Consider the following 25,178-nt stretch of genomic DNA (forward strand, 5'->3'; position numbering starts at 1 on the left):
TCCCTTCTGCTAGAAGCGTCCCGTCCGCCAGATGTCGCGGCGTCGCTGCGTGGGAAGAGGAGAGGAGGGGCCTGGCCTGGGAATCCGCTGCTTCCCATTCCAGGCGCAGGGGCACAACATGGCGGATTAGGAGGCGACCGACGCGCCCGGATACAGCGAATAAACCGTGGGATACCGAGTCCCCGAGCTGCGGAGACGCTAGGAATACACGTTTCGCTGATAGGAGGATATATGCGCATACTATCTCCCACTTTTACGCCTTCCAAAGACATGCGTTCTGGATACCAGTAATCCCCGCGTTCCGTTGCCCACTCCAAATTGGCTGCCTGTCCGAGACCATTCCTATCACCCAGGCCCCCCACCCCGAACGCACTCTCGGTTCCTGGGGTGTGGAGACAGGGGCCGGGGAAGTGGAAAACAATCGCACTTTTTCTGGAGCATCAAGCTGCAGGACAGGGGTGACGAGGTGAGTGAAATGCCTGCTTCTTTACACAATTAACTGCCCAAACTTCTGTTCTTGCTTCAGTTTATACCCTAACGTTGTGTACATGGTATAAGCACACGCAGAATTTGTCACATTAGTGAGTTGGCTAGCCAAAGAAAGCAAAGGCTTTTGAGGAATATCTGAAACCTAGAAGCATTTTATATAACGTTATGTTTACGCAGAGGACAGGGGTGTCTTGGGAGCGCCCCAATAATGTTTGAAGCAACGCGAACATTTGCCGAACTAGCTGGGAGGCAAGAAGGGAAAAATGAAGGAGGGGGAAGGGGGGGTCTGCTGAGAAAAGGGAGGAGGGAGAGGAAGAGAGACACGCATAGCTTTTATTGGAAGTCAGAGCTCAGGCGTGATTTCTGACTGGATACATTGTTGCAACATTAATGGGTTGCGACCGATGACATTGTCGGAATATTAATTGTTTTTGACTAGATATATTGTAACAAAATGTATGTTTTTTTTTAAACTGCACACATCGTAGCATAATACACGATTCTGACGCATTCGGAATGCTTCCCCTCTGAATACATTGTAACGGTGACAACATGGTTACTTTGTGAAACATTCCTGGTTCTAAACTGTATGCATTTCAGCAATAGTAACAATCTCAAACTTGTTACTTTCTGAACATTGTTACACTGTAACAATAACAAATGGCTAGACAATGGGAGTCCAGTGCGTTCGCGTCAAGCGAAGGTTGGAAGTGAACGTATTGATCAGCGCTTTGTCGCTACATGTTTTTAAAGGGTGGGCTGTGGAGGGAGGGGGCACGTGGGGGAGCTTTTACCTGACAGACACACGAATTTGGATGCACAGACATACCGTCAGGTTTTGTAAACATTGTCTTCCTTTAAAGATACGTTGTGCTTTTTTACCAGAGGTTTCCGCGCCTCTGCAGTGCTGGAGAACATCGAATTGAAAATCCATTCACTGGCTTCATTCACTGCTGTGTCTTTATGAATGGTGCTATATAATGAGGGAAACGAAATCTAGAAGCCCAGTTTGTATTAGCAGAACTGTCTACGCACATATAAAAGACAATCTGTATTGTTTGTTCACATTTTTGAGAAGAACCTCTTCATTAGATCTACCATCATGGTTGGTTAATGCGTTATCAGTGTAGTCTACAGGTTTGTCTGTTTATTATATTGTGCGCTATTGCAGTAAATTAGGTGAAAATATAGACCTATTCCACATTGTCTGTAGTTCTTTGGATATGTTGAGGCAAATCTTGCCTTGAAGCTCTGGAAGTAGGGACTCCATATCTATAAATGAGTTCTCTGTATTGTAATCCTGCATTTATTTTTAGTTCTGGTCTCACCTGGCTTTAGTTACCATATCAGCGTGTCCTGTCTCGACCTGTTGTTAAGTCTATGGTTATGAAATAACCATCTCTGACAACCAGAGCCTGTTGCTCTCCAACATCTTACCTTTTAAGATGAGTGTGCTGTACACGTCATATAGCCGTGTGTAGTTAGGAAGTGAATGTAGGTGGATACTTGGTTGGCATTTCAGCTCACACAATACCTGTTTGGCTTTTTGTGCTGTAATGATCGCTCCAGGCAATGTTAGGTAATATGTCATGTACATCCTGACACCGTTTTCTCAAAGAACTGTACTGTGATTGGATGGGTGGAGAAGGGCTGTACTGAATGTTTTAAATAAAAAGTTCACTGAGTGAGAAGTAGTGTTGGTTTAAACACAAGTGCATTGTCAGATTACTTTCTCGATCGATTGCATGTTTTTGTGTTGCGTAATAACTTGATGTCGGAGTCTGTACTCGGATCTTGTCTTCAGCAATGTTCTTAACACTGTGTTCTGTTTTCTAAGAGATCAGAAAGTTTTCCACACATATATTACGACACACATGTAAATCATTTTTATAACTTTTTAAAATGAAACTTGAAGTCTTGTCCTGGAATGCAGTTTAGTCAATTGCAGGAGGATAAGCCATGCAGTGTATCAGTCGGATGGGCGGAGTCTTGCTAGATGTTTTACTTGGTAAGCACCCAGACAGGGCATATCAGTTTATATTAATAGAAAATTCTGGGAATCTTTGCAAGAAATCCCCTCAAGGAATTAGAGATTATAGGGATATCTTGGATATTCTTTGTGTATTCCACAGAAGAAAAAATGACACGGCTGAGTTAAAGTTTTTATTTTGGTGTCACATATGGTTGGTTATATCTTTATATTTCATGTGAAGTCTAAGGGAGAAATGCTCGGCTGTGAATCTGCGCTCTTTTGGACGTCCACTGCATGCGGTTCAGTCCAACTGTGTGTTAAAAACTGACCTCATCTCTGCCACTTCCTGCCCTCTGTGTCTGATGTGGCTAGACCAGAGAATTCTCTGGGAAACCCTGACACACGACTGCAGGCACAGATAATCACACCGTTACCTCAGGGTTGGTTAAAGTTTTTCTTTTACGATGATTTAACAACTTTACATGTTATTCTTTATATTGGTTGTTCAGAGATCAAAATAGGAAAACTGCATTGCTGCCCCTTCATTTCAGATGTGGCTCTGATAAATGGCACCACTAACACGTTTCTGTAAACAGATTATTCGGCTAATGAATCTGAATCGCAAACTATACTCTTACATTTTAATACGCATTTCTGAAAACAGAAACATTATTTGTAGCCTCAATATGAGGTCAAATCAGACCCCAATGTGCATTCCCAGTCGTATTGCGCATAATTCATCAGCATTCATTATTTCAAAGAAAATTGCATGAATTTAAACAACAAACTTGCTTGTCCTCTGAAAGAAGTTTGCTTGCTTCAGCCCACATTTACAGTCATGCAGCGCTACGGAATGAAAATTATCCCTCAGCTATTTTGTAATCGAGTAACTTGAGTAATTATTTGAGCTCTCGTTCCTGGAAGCGGTGCACAGGAAGTTGCAGGAATGGCTGTGTGTTTTGTGGAATGGCATAGGAGCATTTTTATGACAGCAACGGCTGCAGGATCAACTTGCTGTCCCAGTTTGAGCGCGATGAAGAGGAGCATTGAGATTATTCGTGTCACACTGCACACTCCTCCAGGGTGCAGAGCAGAGTATTAATAAACCGTGAATGGGGACAGACAGATACCCATTATATGTCCTTAGGAAATGCTTTCCGGTTGCAGAAAGGACCTCAACTGCCACGTTCGCTGTCGTGTGGGAATCAGCAGGGACCTGACGATACAAAGTATTGATATTTACATTCATTGTGATGATATTCACGGTGGTACTCAAAATGTATTTTGTTAAAAATTTAGAATGATATATTTTACTCGGTTTGATTTCTATTTTAATTATTATTGGATTTAGCGATATTGGACATGACATTTTAGTCGTTAGAAGTTCAGATTTGGGTCAAATAGAAGTAATCAATTGTGCGTATTGATAATGCTATAATACAGCATGGTGGTCCATCCTCATTTTTCCCACAAAAATGTTCTTGTGTTATCAATATGTGTGAATCTTTTTTGGAGATTATTACAGTATAATGAAATGAGATAAAATATTGGTTTTCTCTTTTATATTAATGTTTTTTCTTTTCTGTGGCCATTGCATGGCAGATGCTCTATGCTACTCTAGGACCGGCTATCCTGATCTGAACTCTACAATTTATTTATTTAGGAGACGTTTTTTATTTCAAACGACTTACAATTGAAAGAGCGTTTAACATTTTGCAAATGACAAAAATACAATCTCATTATCTCACATTTTATGTTTAAAAGTGCAGAATGTAAATGCTGTCGTGGTTCGCATCTCCCAATTTGTCAGTTTCTAAAGAGATATGGAAAGTAGGGTACACCTGTTGATGTCTAGAATAGTTGTACGGTAAAGGAACTTTTGGAAAGAGGAACATGGGATCTTGTGACTGGTGCTTTTTCTTTTAAGATGTCCCTCAGGCTTGGTGCAGAGAGAGGCTTGATTAGACAGATAAAGAGAGAAACTGTTAGTCTAGCAGTATTTACAGCATGACTTCTCTGGTATGTTAAGAGTGGAACAATTAATCATGGTCATCGGGTTGGGCCGTTTCAAGATAGTAGAACTACACATGCAGTAAACTCGATGTTAAAAAAGACTGGACTTCTTGTTTAAAAAAAGTTTAATTGGCACTTGCCTGTACCAAATATGTCTGGGATGTCAAGGCTGTTGCTATGTGGTTGCTAAGATAGTTTGTACATTGGTAATAGAAAAGTGGATTTGTGATGAACGAGTCAAATGTGTCCCCAATGATATTCTATTCTCTAGTAGGAATTACTTGGGAATTCTTAAAGGCACTTTACCCACTAACATTTAAAACTTTAATCATGTGAGATCTCGAAGTCCATCAACAGATTTTTCAACTTGAGGTGTGGTATGGGACAAGATACACTCCGGAGTTCACTACTGGCCTGGGTGTAAGAGCCGTTATATGTTATTATGCCTTTGTTTCCTATATGTGTATGTTTGTCAAAAAATTATGAATAATGTTCAATATACTGAATGTGGAATATTTCCAATAATGTTATGTAACAATTGTGATGTCATTTCCTAATTGACACAGTTTGTAAAAGAAAGATTGGAGCCACACAGTTTTGTTAGTTGAAAGAAACTCACTGGAAAGGACTGTTATTCAAGTTCAAATAGGCCCCTCTAATCTCACAGAGGGAAATAATTACTGGAAAATCAGACGGATGAACACCTCACTTGGGGTCAGAAATTTCTTTAATCATCTAAACGAGATTAGCATCATTTAGCCAAAATGGCTTTCCAAGTGTCTATCCAATTCAAATTAATTAAATTTAATATTTACTGTATTTTTCCTTCCTCATTTCAACTGTTTTCTGTTGTTGGTGTTTAAACAATGTTTATATTGAAAGCCAATTCATGACACAGGAAGCTTTCTTAATGCCTCTTTTCTTTTGATTCAAGCAGAGAATGGGCTCTTCATTCTTGTCAGCACATTATGATACTGCGCTATTGTTCTACAAAAAAGTTTTTATTAAGTCATTCCACACCTGACTGACCTTTTCTTGCAGATGAAAATCTGTAAACTGCACTTTATAGCTTTCCTACAAGAATTGTGTGTATAGTCTTGTTAAACTGTTCTATGAGCGACACAAAGAACTCTAAAATCTCAATCTATTTTGTGCAAATTGCAACCTCTATGCGGTGCATTGTAATGTTGAGAAAGGCTTCTTTCCAAGGTGCAGTCTCGTGCAATCAAGGTGTAACTTTCGCTATAGAATGCCGATTTTTTTGGACACGCGCAAGTCTGTGTTTTGGTTTGTCTAAAAATCGTGAAACTGTGCTGCGAGCTGTCACCCAGGAACAAGCCAGTGGTGCTCATGAGCGCTGTGGAACTGGAGACAGGCCATTTGTGCACTTAAGAATGACGTCACATCTCAGAGGAAAACCCCTATTATGGGTGTCATGTATTAGAGGTGTGTCGTTTCCTCTGTAACTCATTATAGCCTCAGTATGATAAACAGGACTGACTCATCTCTTCTCTCCAAAAACATTGAATGCAAACTTGAATATGCATATTTAATGGAATCAACAAAAGTGGAATTACGTAATCGCCTGGCACATTTCACACATATTGTTTGCTTTTTTTGATGCATAAGGTGAGGGTGTGGCTCTTTTGGGCCAAATGACGGATCTGGCAGGCAATCAAACAGATGGCTAAGGAAGGAAGGGAGCAATGTGGTCTCTCGGGTTCTACGGCTTTCCTGCCAATTCCAGACAGGGCGATGAGATACGGACCAACTGATACATAATGAACTTTTTAGCATCAAATTTAGATTTGTCTCAGAGTGCTGTTTCTTTTTAATATTGCTTTCTTTAGGGAATAGCAAACATTTCTCCACTGATTTCTGATTTGCCCTTCACCTAAAGAATGTTTATCCATGTGTATGCTCAGGCCTCCGAGCATGTAGAATGCTCATGGTTGGCAGTAGAATAATAGGTCTGTGGACGTGGAATCTGCAGTCGCAGTGTAGAGTCTGATTTGATTAAATTGTCAGAGAAGGATGCTGCTGTGTGAGTGTAACGTCTTTGTATGGAAATGTTGAGATGTTTGCATGAAGTAACTGCCGTTTCCATCAGGATTAACGCTGAAGTCGCAGTATTACATGGAGTCATTCATAGCTAATGAAGCATGACAAACTCAAGAGATATTCCCCAGACACAAACAAATTAAACTAATTAAATGTCATTAAACTAGAGACAAAAAACATTTGAGTGTTTTTTAAGCATGGTTGCCAAATGTGCACCTGGTGGTTGCTAGGTGGTTGCTTACGGGTCCAAGTCTAAAGAACCCAAAGGGATGGTCCCCGCAAAAATGAAAACTAAGACCTTTTTTCTTTTCCAGAACACAAAAGATGATATTTTTATATTTTATTTATATTTATTTTTATTTTAACATTGGACCCCAATTGAGGTAAATGTCAAAAGAAACTTCTAATGTATGGAGAAATAATTTATTTAGTATTTTTTATACCTACACATTTTAATTTATTTAAGCAAATTTTGGCCTTCGAGCATATTCTTTAATCCCTGATATAATTTTTCTTGGTGTTTCTAGGTATTCTTCACCTCTTTATATATCCAGAGGGTGAAACCACAGTTTTAGAACCACTGGTGTATACACATTGCATTACATGAAAAACAAACGATAATATGTGTTTAAGCCGTGTCACATGACCCCTTTAATATTAGTAGCATTACGTGTCTGTTGTGTAAACGGTGTGGAATGACTTATTTTATAACTATATGTTTGTTCAAATTTCTAACCGTAATTATGCGCAATAGTTATAGAAATGCCTGCCTTAGCAAACACCACTAATGCGTATGAAAAATACATCGGTAAGGACAGCCACAGTTCGAAATGCGGCATCACTCTCAGACTGAGTCGGTTTACATGGTTTGTGCCCTGGAAAATAAGGTTGTAATTGTGGTCAACTTGACAGCAATGGGTATATAGATGTGGGCTAAACAGAACTCTAGAGAGGGGCAAGAGGCCAGTGTGGTGTTTTGAAGAGCTTGTAATGCCCAAAGAATCTCTTTTTATTTGCTCATTCAGAACAAGAAAAATTGACCAACAGTAACTGAAAGGATGTAGAGCTGTTTTCTACAGCTGTGTTTTTCACAGCTAGTCGGTCACAACCTTAAACGGATACTTCATTTACTCACCCTAAGATGGTTCAAACCTGTTTACATTTCTTTGTATTGCTGAACACACAGGAAGAAATTTGGAAATGTTTCCCTCCAATAGTAGGGAAAATAAATAGAATGGGATGGGAGTCAATGGGGCGAGATCTGACAGTCTTCTAAATATCTTACTGTGTGTTCCGCAAATAAAAGAAATCTTCAGTGTGTCATAATGTCAAATCTATGTAGTTAATGGTGTTGTTATTCATCAATTTCAGAGTTTGATTTCAAGGACATGCTTGTTAACACAAAACAGTCAAACACATCAGTTATTTGATTCTAAAAAAATGTCTTACAAACTATTTTTATCATTTAAAGCCTCTACTCTACCTCTACTATATATTTTAAATGGATTGTTTACCCAAAAATGTCATCATTTTAAGAATTCTAGTTGTTCCAAACCTTTATACATTTCGGTTAAACACAAAGAAAGATTTTGGGAATAACGTTATCAACTGACAGTTCTGGGGCACCGTTGACTACCATAGAAGGAACATAAAAATGGTTGTCAATGGTGCCCCAGAACTGTCTGTTGTTAACATTCTTCCAAATATCTTTCTTTGTGTTTAACCGAACAAATATTTTTTTACAGGTTTGGGAGACTAGAGGGTGAGTAATTCATAACAGAATTTTTAGGTTTTGGGTCAACTGTCACTTTATTAAAGTTTTTTTTATGATTAGTCATATTAATGAAGTTACATGAAGGTGGTGTAGTTGTTGAATTTCTTATGTAAACAGCTCAGACTGGTTCTTGATACACTGAAAGCTCTCCTCAGAGGCAGCGGGTGGATAACTAGGTGTGACCTGCTGATGTTCGATATCAGCGGTTGCCAAGCACCGGTGGAAGCTGTTCGGCCTGCCCTCAGAACGACAGGATCGCAGATGCTCTTGCTTGATGAGTGGCAGACGGGCTGGATTATTTCTGGGTTTGACTCTTCAGATTGGCACTGGGATTATCACGGTTTAGTCAGTGTGACACCAATAGAATTACAGACCTGGTTGATGGTCAGCCTGCTTCATGCTGACCTTTGGCTTCAAATTCTGTGATTATATTTTTGCTCCCTCATCAAACCGACTGAAACTGCGATTTTAATCAACTCGGGCCAAATCTGCAGGCTGTCCTTTGGATTAATAAAGACACGTAGATGTCTGTTTGGTAACTGTTGCTAATGTCTAGTGTGTGATACGTTGTCATGTGCATGGTTGTCAGGAGAGAAGGAAGTTTGATATGTGTCAGCCTTTCCAAATTGGATTGACAAATATGTCTAAATGGAGGGGAGTCTGTGTAGAACATGTGACTGACGTGTGAGGTTGACTGCATAAGGTTCAAATCCACACTTGCTGTTCATCCAGGAACTGACATCTTTTCTGTTTTAGTGTTGAGGCTTTGCACACGTTTCTGAATAGGCTGGAACTTCAGATTAAAATAAAACTGTGGTTTATATGTGTTTATTTAGATGTTTAACGCTGTTGTCTCTTTCTCTCCATGCCTGCAGGAGATCGTTGTGCGAATGAGTGAGTGATGCAGGTTTCGTTTCTCCAGGTTAGTAACTCCATTTCTCCACCTATGTTTTTCTAGTCAAACAAGACCATGTCCTTTATTGAATAGGAGAGTATGATATCTCGGCTACTTCACAACACTGTACCAAGCCCCATTGATGATTGACCTCACTAGAGGGATCGTTGGAGTTCACCCAAAAATTGGTCCCTGTTGACTTTCTATAGTAGGAATAAAAATGACTCATTATGGGCCTCATTTATGAAACGAACGTACAACCGAAAACTGGGTTTACAGTCGTTTAAAAGCAAATCTTTATAATTTTTAGCATTTATCAACATGGATGTGACTGATGGCTAGAAACAAATCTCACAACAGGTCTCAGTTCATGTACGCAAGTTTTGAGATAGAGAGAAGGGACGTGTAGGCTTTACCCTTTTGATTATTCCTGAAAAGGAAGAAAGATAGAAAGATGAGTTTTTTTTCGATTAGAATAACAAATGTAAAAATAGATTCCGATCCGATTTATTATTTTCATTACATGAATAAAGTATTCTAGCTATATCTAGCCTAATTACAGATCATTTAATTGTTTGAAATTACAAGGTTAACGGGTGCTTCGGTGTAAAAACCTTTTATGAGCTTTTAGTCAATACTTCTAAGAAAATTAAAATGCACAAGATGATAGCTTCTTTGTTTGACAAATATCATTTTAGGACAGAAAAACATGCATGCTTTGATGGTTTTTTATTTGTGGGATATTCGATGGGGTTTAAGAGGCGCACTGGGTCACAGCTCGAGGTTGCCTTGCTTTGTGTACAAGGTTCCAGGCCTGTTTGTGGTGGCTGAAGACCGCTTGTCCTGGCTCTGACAGATCTGAAAAAGAAAAAATAAATAAAGCAAACATAAAACTGTGTGTGCTTGATTTAAGCAGCCTGAAATGCAAGATTAGTCGCATTAGATTTTAAACCCTTATCCTGCTTAGAAACATGCATCTGTCTCCTCCGCCACAGACCATTTTTTCTTCATCTGAATGAAGAAAACTGTAGAAAAACATTTACATATAAACAGTATTCTACAATTGCGCCCTAAAAATGATCGGTAAATTATATCTATAGCACGAGAAGATTTGCGATTTCCGTGCACGGATATGCGCTCGTTTCTACATTAGATTGATAAATAAGGCCCAGTATATGGTCAAATCAATTGGGACGATTTTTTGGTGAACTATTCCTGTGCATTGCCCATTTTCCGAATTCTAAGAAGTAGAACCGTGGAATCTCGTTGAAATCTGTCATCTTTTATGTCGGTGGGCAAACTCTGATATACTTGGCTGTGACCAATGAGATTCTGTTCACACTGAAAACTGATAGTCCATTGTCCTCCTTGGATTTCATTCAAATCTTTTCTCTCTGCCAAATCGAAGTCACTTATCACAAATGCAAGTATCCATGGTGAATGTGCGAGCAGCTTTTACTAAATCGATTTGTGCAAGTATAATTTTTTCCACCGATTTCATCCGAATTCAGTCAATTGCAGTTGTTAGTTCATTGTTAATCAGTGCATGTGTGACATATACCTAAATCGGGGTTTCAATGGCTATTGGGATGTTGCTTGCTGGTCTGTTGAGAATGTGTAAAGTGATGCTCGATTTTAAGACTTGTAAGAATTGTGTGACTTAATGTTTGTGTTGTGTGTATTTCAGGGCAGGATGGGTGTAGGTCCTCTGCTCCTGCTGATACAGGTGGCCTGTGTGGCCCTCAGCACAGCGCAGGATGTCTCTGACCCTTCAGGCAAGCCATTTATTTCATGTCTTTAAAATTGTAATAAAATATATCTTAATATGAATTTGGTGTAAAAATGAATTTGATGTGAAGTGGAAATTCAGACAGCAGTGTTGAAACAAAGACGTTTTTGTCAAATTAAAATCGTCAGATTTAATGGAGTAGTTTCTCTTGATTCACTCAACGTTTAACATTTACATTAGTCATTTAGCAGACGCTTTTATCTAAAGCGACTTACAAAGAGTTCAGGTAGCAATAAGCGATTTGTCATACAGGAGCAATAATACAATAGGTGCTAATACAAAGATACAAGTTTCAACAAAAGCTAGACCACTACCTTGGTGGTATAGATCGCGTATGCCTGAGACTGAGTAAATGATGACAGAATTTTCACATTTACCACATTTGTGTAACCCTTTTTTTAACTTTTTTAAGTCAGTTTATTTAGGTTGAAACATACCTAGTGAATATTGACATAAATGTACTTGTCATAAGTAAATGTCATTTTGCATTTACATGTAAATGTAGTTTTATTTAGAGCTGTTTACAAATGAGAAACATCACAAGCAATTTGCAGTTGCACAAGTTCAAGTTAAATTTTAATTATATAGCACATTTAAAAACAACCATGGTTGACCAAAGTGCTTCACAACTTCCGATGGCAATCACACTCAAACAACAAGAAAACAATAGGAAAATATATATATATATTAATATATATATTAATAAAAAATAAAAAAAATCATAATGTCTCTGCTCAGCCTGATATAATAGGTTGAGTGTACAGGTAAACCATTTCACAAATTTGGTGCCACCACTGAAAAACCACGGCACCTTTATTTCTGTCACAGAAACTGATATAGCAGGTCGGCGTCTGCAAAAGTGCACGAAGTAAACGGCCTTCATGATCAAAACTACTTCAAACATCTTGAGGCCGTCGCAGTTATCCTTAGGATTTACCCTGCGGATTGTATTTCCAAGGTGATTTCTCAGGAATTGCTGAGAAATCGCCTTGAGGATAACACGTTTCCTCACATGCCTAGTTGTGGTGTGGGCAGGTCTGTTCACTTGGCGGCCATCTTGGAAACGCCCCAGGCAGCTGTTTTCTAGTCATGCATGTTCAGTTCCTAACTACTTGAATTGGGAAAGATCCAGAACTGCTTGCCCAGCTTTTTTATTTGACCTACACTGTCTATAGTGGTATCATACATTTTAATTCAGATTTATCCTTTTAATTCAAAGATGTCATTATGTTGTGCTATGAAGTATCTCACTTTTTGTTACCATCATTGGGTAACCTGTTTTAAACCTCCTTTTTTGAGAAGATTCTTTTCACATTAACGTTTATCCAAAGCTTTCAATCTCTCTCCCAGATTCAGTCAGGACCACCAAACCTACAGACCCTCCTCCCACAACACCCTCAGTCACAGTCACAGAGAAGCCTCCATCAAACACCTCACTTATAACACAGCCCCCTGCACCTGTCGTCACAACAAGCTTCAATGACTCTGTAGCCGTGGTGGAGCCACAAGTTTTCACCGACCTACCTTTGGTTCCCACTCCAACTAAGTCCGTCCCAACTAAACCTCCATCTTCCCCTTCCACCCCGTCTGGTGGGTCGCCATCGCTTACCACCAACAGCACCGGGGATCACGAGACAACTGTTTTAACTACGGTAGAAAGCCTGTCACCCGACCTTCCATCCACTCCGACTCCTTCAGAGTTCAAAACTGATAGTCCGTTTGATCATACAGATGTCACCAACCCTGACTCGAACCATCCTTCAAGTGAGTTTTGTACATTTTGAAGTAAATGCATACCTTTGTTATTTAAAAACGATATTAAGGTTTCGGTTTACTGATGTTGTTTCTTTGTTTTTTCAACTGATGAAGATAACGGCCAAGGTACGTTTCAGCTACCCGTTTTACTTTTTACCAATATTTTTAAGGGGTCATATGACACGGCTAAAACGAATATTATCGGTTGTTTTAGATGTAATGCAATGTGTTTATATGCACAATTTAAGGTTAAAAACGCTGTATTTTCCACATACCGTGCTTGTTTGTATCTCCTCTTTCAGGCAGGTCTGGGTAAGCATTGCGTTTTAAAAAGAACGCATGTTTTGTTCCGACACTTCATTTTTTGCAATTTTACCTGCCTAATACATGCATGGGCAGCTCATAACACAGAAGACACAGAAAAACATGTAGTCGCGCCATATGACCCCTTTAATTGAATTGAGGTGTTTTTTTGTTTCCATTTATGAACCACACATATGTCAAGAGAAGTTGGCAGAATTTTATTTTATAACAGCTCCTTTAATAGAATTCTATAAAATCTGTTAGTAACTGTGATTTTAACAACTCATTGTCCTCTAAACCAAGATGAGACGCCGATCATGGCTGTGATGGTCGCCCTATCCTCTCTTCTGGTGATTGTCTTCATCATCATCGTCCTGTACATGTTAAGGTGAGTCACAGACTAACACCAAACAGACGTTTTTTGTCATTTAAGCTGTATTCACACTATGACAATTTCTATAACCATAGCCGATCCTTCCTATATGCAAACTACGCAGATTGCGTAGGGCCCATGCACCACCAGGGGGCCTCATTGAGTATAGAATCAAACACACTATAATGTAAACAAGATGCAGTTTTGACTTTCTGCCTTCGTAGTGTTCTGTAACAAACTTTACAGGAGTTATAAGAAATGTTCTTTTTTATACTTAATTTATTAAATTTCATTTATGCATTAAGCATACGGTTTTATCCAAAGCAACTTACATTGCATTGTATTATACATTTTGTTTCTGTCTATGTGCAATCCCTGGGGCACCACTGAGCCATAGGGAAGCATAATTACTTTCCTGAATTATTCCTGAACTGTAATTATATATATATATATATATATATATATATATATATATCCATTTTTATGTTAATAGATGACCTGCTTTACGTTTTCAATGCAGAATGTCTTTTCTCCAAAATCTGACTGGATTCAAGGCAGGAATGTAAAGCATATATACAACTTGCTCAGGCTTAATATATAAGTAATATATCAATAAGTATATCCACTCGTAAACACACCACATCTCAACCATTGCCGTCTTTAATTTAGCCATAAAATGCCAGCACACACGTACACAATTGAGAAAATGTGCTTAAAGCCCATCCAGTAAGCTCCATTCATCAGGAAACCCACAACAGCAGCGGGGGACCAATGAACTGAATTGGCCAGTTACCATGGTAATGATTAGCTTGTTGTTCTGCTTGCTTGTGGCAGGTTTAAGAAGTACAAGCAGGCAGGGAGCCACTCCAACTCTTTCCGGCTGACCAATGGCAGAGCTGATGACACAGGTACGAATAACACTGTGTGGGTGTGTATCCTTCTGTAAGTGTTCTTGTGAATATAAGCACTTAAATAAGAAATATATTGCAGTCAGATTTTTTTTTTGACAGTGTATAAGATGAATACACACAACAGAATGAGCATTTAGATTTGTAACTTGAATTGTACTGTGATGCCCCCTACTGGTGCACCAGGACAACTTTGTCAGAGGACAAATTGCAAGTCATTCTTCATATATAGCTTGTTCTGGAAAAATTGAGAAAACTGAATATTTTGGAGTGGTGTCTTGATTTTTCTACTGAATTTGTGTAGTTGACAAAAAATGTGTAAATGTGTCTTATGGTGTGACTGCAATAATTTAGGGAAAAAACTTACAATGAAGAAAAATCTCTTATAGAATTATATATTATAAACAAATATTAAATAATATATTATTAACAGTTCGTTTTCTACATTTTTAGTCTGTTACTCCATAGGACACATGTGCAGTATATTTATATAATATTTAGTTGTTAATACTAATCTGTTTTATGTTCTGATTGTGATCTTTTTGTTTGTCTTTTTGTCGCTGTCTTTCCAAAACCTTGGATGTTAAGTCACGTTTTTTCAGGAAATGGAAAAAACACTGCACTTTTGGTGATTAAATATTGTGTTATCAAAGTTGACAAGCACTTAAAAATATATATATATATATTTTGCAAAACCCCTTAACAAACATAAAGGGTGACTAATAATGGTAATTTATGCCAAAAATGGAGATACAAGGTTTCAGAAGGACATCAGTGATATGTAGAGTTATTATGTGACGTATATGCTAAATATACGTCTTTTTCTTCCTACGCATTGCTTCCCACTTTCCGCTCCTCATGCCTCCTTTCCTGCTCCATTTCACAGAACTTCAGAGTGTGCCACTATTGGCCCGCTCCCCTAGCACCAACAGGAAGTACCCGCCCCTTCATGTCGATAAGCTGGAAGAGGAAATGAACCGTCGAATGGCCGATGACAATAAACTGTTCAGGGAGGAATTCAACGTAGGTGCACACAACCATGACACACATCACATATGTAATAAATAAACAGTTTCCAGTACAGCAGACTTTGAGACCGATGCTATGCTAATAGCGTGTCCCAAAACAAATTGCCCACATTGTGTCCATATGTCACTCTGTCATGCTTTTGGCTATGTGAACCGCAGGGTTGATGTTTTCTTTCTCTCTGCAGTCGTTGCCTGTATGTCCAATTCAGGCTTCATGTGATGCTGCCTCGAAAGAGGAAAACAAGGAGAAGAACAGATACATCAACATCCTGCCCTGTAAGACTTTCCAGCTACTTTCGGAGAGCTTATAAAGCACACTTTAAAGGAATAGTTCACCAAAGAAAAAAAATCCATCAACATTTGTTCAACCTCATGTTGTAAAAAAACTTGAAAAAGAAGATATTTTGAGGAATGTCTCAATGGTTTTATATCCGTACAATGGAAGTCAAGGGGGGCAATATTGTTTGGTTAGCAACATTCTTTAAAATATCTTCTTTATGTTCGACAGATGAAAGTCGTACAGGTTTCCAAGGACCTGAGAATAAGTAAATGACACCAGTATTTTCATTTTTGGGTGAACTATTCCTTAAACAAGAATTATAAGGCCTATAAAGATAGTTCCTTATGTGGAAATCAATGGTTTATAAATGCAACATTTACATTACAATGTGATATTTTACTTCCTAATTCAAACAACAAGCTTTTCTTTTGTTTTGTTCTTTTTTTACCCCATATAGATGATCATTCTAGGTTGCATTTGACCTCCCTGGAGGGCGTTCCTGACTCAGACTACATCAACGCTTCTTTCATAAACGTGAGAGCCACATAAGGCCTGCGATTTAAATCTGGTCGTGCCCGAAAATATGCTGATTATAATTATTCGTTTCACTTATTTCACTTTCTAATCAGGGTTACCAAGAAAAGAACAAATTCATTGGCGCACAAGGTAAATAAGTAATTATGAACAATTACACTTTTCAGGTTTCTTCTTCTTTTTTTTTTTTTTTACTGTAATTCGCGTCGGATAAAAGCATCTGCCAAATGCATAAATGTAATGTAATGTAAACGTAACCCAAGATGTTGCATTCCAGGGCCAAAAGAGGAAACGGTCAATGACTTTTGGAGGATGATCTGGGAACAGAACACTGCCACCATTGTCATGGTAACCAATCTGAAAGAGAGGAAAGAGGTAAATGCCCGGAGATATCTACACAATGTAGTGTAGGGTTACTATGGGGTAGTAAGCTGATCTTTCACTTCAAGAGCCTTTCTGGCAGTCGTACATGATAGATTAAGAGCGTGATGGGCATTTATGAAGATTTATGATCATGGTGTGATTATAATTTTGACTGTGCTTGATATCGTGCAGTGTAAATGTGCCCAGTACTGGCCGGATCAGGGATGCTGGACTTACGGGAATATTCGTGTGTCAGTGGAGGACATGATGGTTTTGGTCGACTACACCATCCGGAAGTTCTGCATTCAGCAGGTAAAACATTTTTGTAGTCCGTCACCATTTTCCGTCATAATTTCAACCAATCACTTAAGCCATTATTGGCATGTGACTTTACAGGAATAACTTTCTCGATATATAATTATCATAATGTTTCTTTCTTTCATTCTTTCTTTCTTTGTTTATTTTTGTTATTTGTGTATTCAGGTGGGGGACTTGTCTGGCAAAAAGCCCCAGAGGCTCGTCACGCAGTTTCACTTCACCAGCTGGCCGGATTTCGGAGTTCCTTTCACTCCCATCGGCATGCTCAAATTCCTCAAGAAGGTCAAGACATGCAACCCGCAGTATGCAGGACCCATAGTGGTACATTGCAGGTGCGTATTCTCGTGAGATGTCAGCAGGCGTATAAGCGTGTGTATGTGATGTCCAGTAACTGATTCTCATCTGTACATCTCAGCGCTGGGGTGGGCAGAACCGGGACCTTCATTGTGATAGACGCCATGCTGGATATGATGGCGGCGGAGAGGAAGGTTGATGTCTTTGGGTTTGTCACACGGATACGAGCTCAGCGCTGCCAGATGGTTCAAACCGACGTAAGCTCAGACAAAACAAGTTATAGGATAACAGTAATGAGAGTTTCTTTCAAACATGAACATTTCGCTGAATCTTTTGTTCTGTGGAATGCAAAAAGAGAAATCCTTAAGGCTATGCTGGTTTCTTGCGTGCTATTACAATGAATTGGGACTAAAGCTTAAAATTGATAATAACAATTTTCGGGGTGAACTATTTGTTAAAGGAGTCTTTTGTCTGTAATATATATCAACTTGCTCTGTCTCCACAGATGCAGTATGTGTTCATATTCCAAGCTTTATTGGAGCACTATCTGTATGGGGACACAGAGTTGGAAGTGACGTCTTTGGAGACTCACTTGGGTAAACTCTACGCTCCTCTTACCAGGGGCCGGCTGTGGAGGGCTGGAGGCGGAGTTTAAGGTAGGATTTCTCTATGTCCACTTGTTATTTTTTACCTTCCAAGACCATTTTAAAATGTTTCACATATTTTCTTTCCTTCTTGTTTTGATCATTCTCTTTAGAAACTCACCTCCATAAAAATTCAGAATGACAAGATGAGAACTGGGAACCTGCCAGCCAACATGAAGAAGAATAGAGTTTTGCAAATCATTCCATGTGAGTTGTGTGTCCGTTTTTTTTAACTCGCGTATGATAATGACAGCATGCTTATGCAGTGTTGGGTAAGTTACTCTGAAAAAGTAATTAATTACTAGTAACTAATTACATATTCAACTGTGTAATGAGCTTAGTGTATAAATGACTCTCAAAAGTAGATATGAACTTGTTTTATTTGCCGTACTTGAGGTCTGAAAAAATACTGAGCATCTGTTCTGTCCTTTTCACTTGTCTCTCCAGTTTACATATTCTGCAAATAAATGCAAACAGAAACACCATTTTTATTTGAAATTTGAGAGAAATATTACTTGATATATTAAAATATTAAAAGAAATATATTAAAGTTCACAGAATGAAACAAAAATGATCATTTTAACTAACAGTGAATAACCCTATTTAAGACCCAATTTTTAATCGTCTCTTAATATTACGTGGCTGTACGGTACATTCAGGGTTTACAGTCTGATTTCTCCCTGTATCTGTCAGATGAGTTTAACAGAGTGATTATTCCTGTGAAGCGAGGGGAGGAGTACACTGACTACGTCAACGCCTCTTTTATAGATGTGAGTAAAAGATTTACCCCCATGTTAACCGCAGTATTCCACGCCTTGTTGCAAAACCACACCTTGCGTGTTAAGGACCATTGTTGGCCGGGGCTGCTTTGTTTTTAATGATTTCCTTTTCACTTCCTCCTCCTGTTGTGTAAATTAAGCTCTTTATCAGCAACTTAGTGACATCATCACATCAAACATAATCACAGCTGCTGCAATGGAAACTTATTGGTCAACCTTTAAGATGTACTGATAAACAAAAGCCTATTTTCTCGACAATGATAAGCCGTGTAAACAGTAATGTCTGTGTGTGCAGGGCTACAGGCAAAAGGACTCATACATGGCGTGTCAGGGGCCGCTGCAGCACACCATTGAGGACTTCTGGAGGATGATCTGGGAATGGAGAAGCTGCTCTATCGTAATGCTGACCGAGGTGGAGGAGAGAGGACAGGTAGATGAATATGCATCAAGCTTTGTGCTTAAAATCTGGTCTTGTGACATACAGATTGTTGTTTTGGTGATGGAACTTAATCATTGAAAAAAAGACTGTTGAAATATGGATGATAATATTGGTGGCAAACTCGGTCTTCTAACTTTTTCACAATCTTTAGGAGAAGTGTGCTCAGTATTGGCATAGCGATGGCGTGATGGTTTGTGGGGACATGTCTATTGAGCTGAAAAGAGAGGAAGAAAGCGAGAGCTACACTGTTAGAGACCTTCTCGTCACCAATAACAGGGTAAGCGTTTCTCACAAATGATTTTAACTAGGTGTTGTTTTAATGATGCGTTTTTCTTTGTGCATCTGGTGCAATGCTGACACTTCGCGTTTCACTCGGCAGGAAAATAAGTCTCGCGCTGTGAGGCAGTTTCATTTTCACGGCTGGCCAGAGGTGGGCATTCCCTCAGACGGGAAGGGCATGATCAACATCATTGCTGCAGTTCAGAAACAACAGCAGCAGTCTGGAAACCACCCAATCACTGTGCACTGCAGGCAAGCCACACCTCCTATTTTAGCCAATCAGGAGCCTGCAACCCTAAACCCACCAGAGACGTCCCTGTCTGCCGGTTTAGCATGCGTGTATAGTTATCAAGCAGAAAATCTCAATGATGATCTGTGATACAATGTACACCTCAAGCAGAATGTTAGTGAAATAACAATTGGCAACTTTCTGAAAATTAATGGTCATTAAAGGGATAGTTTACAACAAAAAATTAAACATTCTTTCACCCTCATGCCATTCCAAACTTGTATGACTTTTTCTTCTTCTGCAGAGCACAGTTGGTCACCAAACAACATTGGCCACCATTGACGAACGTTGTATGGTCACAAAACCAGTGTGACATTTCTCAAAATATCTTTTGTTCCATAAAAGAAAGAGTCGTTTACAGGTTTTAAATGACATGAGGGTGAATTAATGATGACAGAATTTGTATGTTTGGTTGAACTAAAACAATGCTCTACAGGAAAACCTTGTTTTTATCTTAATCTTAAAGCACAAACAGGAAAAACTGTACTTAAACTCAAAGGTTTGTTGAGCCAAGTAAGAATAATTGGTTTGGTAATGCCCGAAGTCATCCAAAGATTACCAATCATTACATCTCCAAAGCTTTCTTGGTAGCTAATGATGAAACTAAGATTGATTTTGGGTTTCTTTGTCCCGTGGGATTTCAGGGTCAGCCAATTAAGAGTCTTTCCTTTGAGAGAGCAGGAAACTCATTAATATCCTCAAAGCATTGTGTAATAGGTGTGTGTGTGTCTACAGCGCCGGCGCGGGACGTACGGGGACGTTCTGTGCTCTTAGCACAGTCCTGGAGCGTGTGAAGGCAGAGGGCATTCTGGATGTTTTTCAAACGGTGAAGAGCCTGAGACTTCAGAGACCGCATATGGTGCAGACACTGGTGAGAAAACACTGTTCTCTTCCAAACTAAGAGTTTTCCTCCGTTAGTTTATTTAGCATCTGGATAACCTGAAATACCCGTCCTTGCGAGCAATCCCATAGCAATGTAGTATAAAAGCATTTATCTTTATATTTATGTGCGCTTAATGTCGTTTAATCACAAGTCTCTCTTATTCCTTTTGTTTTCCACAGGAGCAGTATGAGTTCTGCTACAAAGTGGTTCAGGAATATATCGATGCCTTTTCTGACTACGCCAACTTTAAGTAAAGCCACGCCCACCTGATGATTATTGGACCGACTCTCCAGGTCTCGCACTAACCACGCCCACCTGATGATTGAACAGACTCTCCCAGTCTTACACGGAGACATGCACTCACGTTCACAATCTTACGTATACATTGCAGAAATACACGACTGGGGAAATGGACAGACTGCCAACTTAAAAAAAGGGAATTCAAATCCTTTGACCGGCAAGGACAAAATCAGTGGTGCAGAAGGTGGAAAAAACAAGACAACACCATTAGAGATGCCTTTCTGAATATTTTGTAATATTGCTCTTGTTCATATGGCCCTTACCTATTTCTCTGTGTAAATATGCTCTTCTAATTTGGTTTGGTTTGGTTTTAGAAGCCATTTTGCTGCGGTTGTAGAGTGACCTTTCTAATATAGCTTACCGTTATGTAAAAACACAATTAAGTATTTTACAATGCCGCTATATGGACGGACGCAAAAGAGCGGTGGCTAGAGGCAAAAAAACGGTGTTATTTTCCGCGGGGTGTTTTTATGAGAAATCGTTTCCTTCGTGCTTTGCAGTTGAGTGGCTGAAATGTATTTGAATGGCAGCTCGATCTCTCTTTGCTGTTGCCTGTAGCCACGTGATGTAACGGAATCGACCGATCGTAACACGGCAGAAATGGATGCGTTTACACGGATGCAATGCGTTCCACTTCACTGTGCTTTTTGTTTGATAACGTTTTATTAGCTGGTCGTTTTTGAATGCACCACCTTGCTGTCGACAGGGACTCTTTTGTGACTTTAACCCTCATACGATATTCAGAATGAGACTTGTCGAGTGTGTCTTGTAATATCTGTTACACAAACACCGTGTGTGTCAGATCCAGCTTGTGATTGGTTAAAGACGGCTCAAACTAAGACGAGAAAGGGTTTCGATTAGAAGGGTTTCTCAGTTTGATCTTTTAGGCTCTTTGTATAGTTTCTTTTTTATATATATTATTTTACCCCAAAATGAACTTTTTTAGGTCATTTACTCATATGGTTTCAAACCTGTTGGACTTTAATCTGTAAAACACAATACAAAAATTGCACTGGTGGCAAATTTTTGTAATGCTCCCCAGGGGTAAAAAAATATGTGTAAATACTATAAATGATTCAAATGTAGTTCATACAATTTTTACACTTTCCCTGCGGTTTAAACCATATTTACATATATTATTTTGCTTTATAAGATCTATTGACTTAATTGAAATGATTATAAGTTGGACTTTTTAAGATTTTGTCTTTAAAAAATCTGCACACTTTAGAAGACTTGAATGTATCGTACAAGTTGTATGGACTACTTTTATGATGCTTTTATGGTACTTTTGTGTCTTTTTAAAAAAAGCTTCAGTCGCCTTTCATTGTATTATTCTCTCAAATCGATTCTCATTCTACTAAACAAACCAAGTCAAACGGCTTTGAAACGACACAGTAGGAGTAAATACAGACAGTATTTTCATTTTTGGTCAAACTAAGGCTCAATTACGTTTCCTAAATCCCTTTGAATGGCACCTTGTGTATTTGTAACCGAGGAAGTGATGTTTTTACTCACCCAGACGTCTCCTGGTTGGCCCGAACGATTGTGGTTGACTATAATACTTTTTCTTCCTCTAAGCAGAATGACCCTCAGTAGTCCCGTTGAGACAGATTAAAAACACTTGCAAGGTACAGCGTGTACGTTTATCCAGAAAGCTCTAAAAGAGTGGTCACCTGATCATCTGTTCCTGCCCATATAGCCGTTGTGCAAAAGTCAATGAGCCTTTCCAGCCCCACTGAGCCAGTTAAATCGATTCGTACAAGATGCAAGATCGCAATGATGTTTAGTAGTGTTCTGATGTTCATCTTAAAGGGGAACTACCTCGATTTGATCGCGTCCCACAACCACAACTGAAGACGTCACGTGAACGGACTAAAAGTTGAATTATGATGTCTGTGCAAAGAATGTTAGTGTCTAGAGATAGTATAAAGTGATCGGATGTGGCCCTGGTTCTACACTGCCTAATATATGTTTTATGAAATGTGTAAGCTCATAAATGTGTGTAAACCCAATGGGTGTCAGTCCAGATCAAATCATCACTCGCTTATTCCATATCTTCCTAAATTTTCTTTGTAATTGTTTAATTTTGAGATCTATGATGTTCTGTGAAGATCTAACTATTATGACACAGATTTGGAAGTAGTTCCGTGTTACGGGATTCATTTTAGGAAAGGATATCCCAAGATGTTCTGCAGATATTGCGAAACAAGGGCTTTCTAGATTCTGTTGTCAACTGATTTTCAAAGCAACACCGACCCCCTTCTAGATGAGACACTGTGCCAATACCAGCCTCTCACGGGCGGGATCCCTCTCAAGATGTGCTGTTCAGTTTGCGGAGAATGTGCCTCTTCATGTTTGAGTAGCTTCAAGCATGTTTCCGTTTGCCCATGTTTTCCGAATTCTCAACCTGATTCATTTAGCACCTGTAGCTGATCCACAGCTCTGCCCCCTACAGCATATGATAATCTGTCAGAGGAGCCAAATGAGTAGTCAGATGCTTTTTAATCGTGTTTGGTTTTATGTTTGTGATGTCCGATTATCAGTTTTCAGTTCTTTTTTTATGACATTCCATGTAATTTCCTAAGGCCACAATCACGTTTCTTGAAGGAAGCAACAGTTTTATGGGCAGTTGGAGAAGTCTCCCTTTTAAAACGAAGCTCTTAATGTACGGGAGCGATCAAGTTCTTATGCTCAAGAGGGGAAGCCGTGTCTGGAGTCTCACGCCGTTCCCATGATGTATGTTACGCTCTGCTCAGTGAGAGAGATGAAGATATCATCTCCTCGGATGAGAGGGTGAGAAAGACAGCAAGCAATTTTCTATGATGTTATGGAATGGCTGATTCTCTTTAGTGTTCCTCCTCCTAAAACTTTAGCTTTTTTATTTGATCATTTCCTATTTTTAAACTCCTATCGAGTGCAGCTGCACATTCCAACCTTAAAATGTTTCCGTTATTCTTTCCTCTCCATGCACCCTTCTGTACATAATGTAAGGATATTTATATTTCATTCCTATCTGTTGCCTTGCATTTTTCCCCTTGCTTTTTTACATACATGTATATTAAACTGTACTGGGACCATTTTGAAATGTATTGGACATTTTCTTTTTTCCTGTTTTTAATTCGGTATTATTGTCTTAAAATGTTCATTTTTAATTTGCATCTGTTTTTCTAGTGTTTTGTTATTCAAATTTGAATATATATGTATATATAATTATATATATGACGCAAATTATATATAATTATATAATGCCAAACAGCCTTCTAAGGAAGAATACTGTTCAAACCTAATAAAAGTGCTTGAGATTTTATCCTCTCTCATTAGTTTGTAAAACATATTTTGAGTCTTTTACTCAACCTGTATCTCCGTGGTAAGAGCATAGTGTCAACAACGCAAGGTTGTGGATTCAATCCCAGGGTATTACAAATACCTATGTAAAATGTATAGGATAAAGCAATGTAAGTCGCTTTGGATAAAAGCGTCTGCCAAATGCCTAAATGAAAATGTAACCTTGTTTGATGTTATTTTTTCTTTGGCAAAGAAAAGTTAACCTTCAGCTTTCAAAAACTGAAACTGTAAGAAAGCATGGTTTACATTTTTGATGTAACCTTTTTAGATGTCAAAGACCATCTATTGTCCCCAACAATATTTGAAGGCTCCCCCACTCACAGTTTCTAACCAAATTAAATCTTCTGAAGCCTTGATAATACAAAAATATGCATTCTTGTTTAAAAAAAAAATGTTTTGGATTAAACATGAATTAAGATGATTTGAATGTTTATTTTACATTATTTTAGGTTATCTTGATGCCTTCATGAAATTACGCCAAGGTCTCCAGTTGAGAAACATTACTTTAAAGAGTTTTTTATTTGTAATGGAACTTTTATTATTTAATTCTTCCCAATTTTGATCCTTTAAATTGTCGTCTTAAACAGAATACTAAAGCAAATTTAGCAAAAAAAATGCATTTTCAAATAATCTTTGTCACTCCGTTGCATCAAGATATGGAGGTCTTGTATGCATCCCTAAGGGGTAATTTATAGGGAGTGAGTCATGTCACCCTGCGCCACCTTGTCTCCTGTCCTTCCTGGGCCTTTAGACCCGATGTCCAATGTGTGGCGTGGATGGATTAGCTTGACAACACCCCTGTGCGTGTTTAAACACAGTTTGACAGAAACTCAATCAGAACACAAGATGCCGCGATGAGTCAGTCGTACGACATCAGTCACTTTCTCTCTCGGTTCACCCCATAGGGGAACCTTCTCCGTCATTAAAAACGAAGTCAGGCTAGAGTGTTTGTACACTCTTTCTGCTTGTGGGATATCTGTGGTCAATGTGTGTCTTGGGGAATCAAAGGTCATGAAGGATAGAAGTGAGGTCAGAACGATCACTTTTTACAACTCAAAGGAAATTAGCTAG

General features: G+C 38.9%; 1 protein-coding gene across 1 annotated transcript; it reads left to right on the top strand.

The window, feature by feature from the left end:
• Window positions 1-110: 110 nt before the first annotated feature.
• On the top strand, window positions 111-24,069 carry ptpra (protein tyrosine phosphatase receptor type A). The gene is given in 23 exon segments (XM_056730680.1): window positions 111-466; window positions 9,185-9,231; window positions 10,892-10,979; window positions 12,344-12,761; window positions 13,347-13,439; window positions 14,259-14,332; window positions 15,219-15,355; window positions 15,546-15,636; window positions 16,098-16,174; window positions 16,270-16,306; window positions 16,452-16,549; window positions 16,730-16,849; window positions 17,021-17,187; window positions 17,271-17,406; window positions 17,655-17,762; window positions 17,764-17,805; window positions 17,907-18,000; window positions 18,487-18,563; window positions 18,868-19,002; window positions 19,163-19,288; window positions 19,391-19,542; window positions 20,315-20,450; window positions 20,642-24,069. Coding segments are annotated over 22 exon segments (2,502 nt in total). The 5' UTR covers window positions 111-466; window positions 9,185-9,210; the 3' UTR covers window positions 20,717-24,069.
• Window positions 24,070-25,178: the final 1,109 nt, after the last annotated feature.

The sequence above is a fragment of the Triplophysa dalaica genome, chromosome 19, assembly GCF_015846415.1.
Source record: "Triplophysa dalaica isolate WHDGS20190420 chromosome 19, ASM1584641v1, whole genome shotgun sequence".
Taxonomy (NCBI): Eukaryota; Metazoa; Chordata; class Actinopteri; order Cypriniformes; family Nemacheilidae; genus Triplophysa; species Triplophysa dalaica.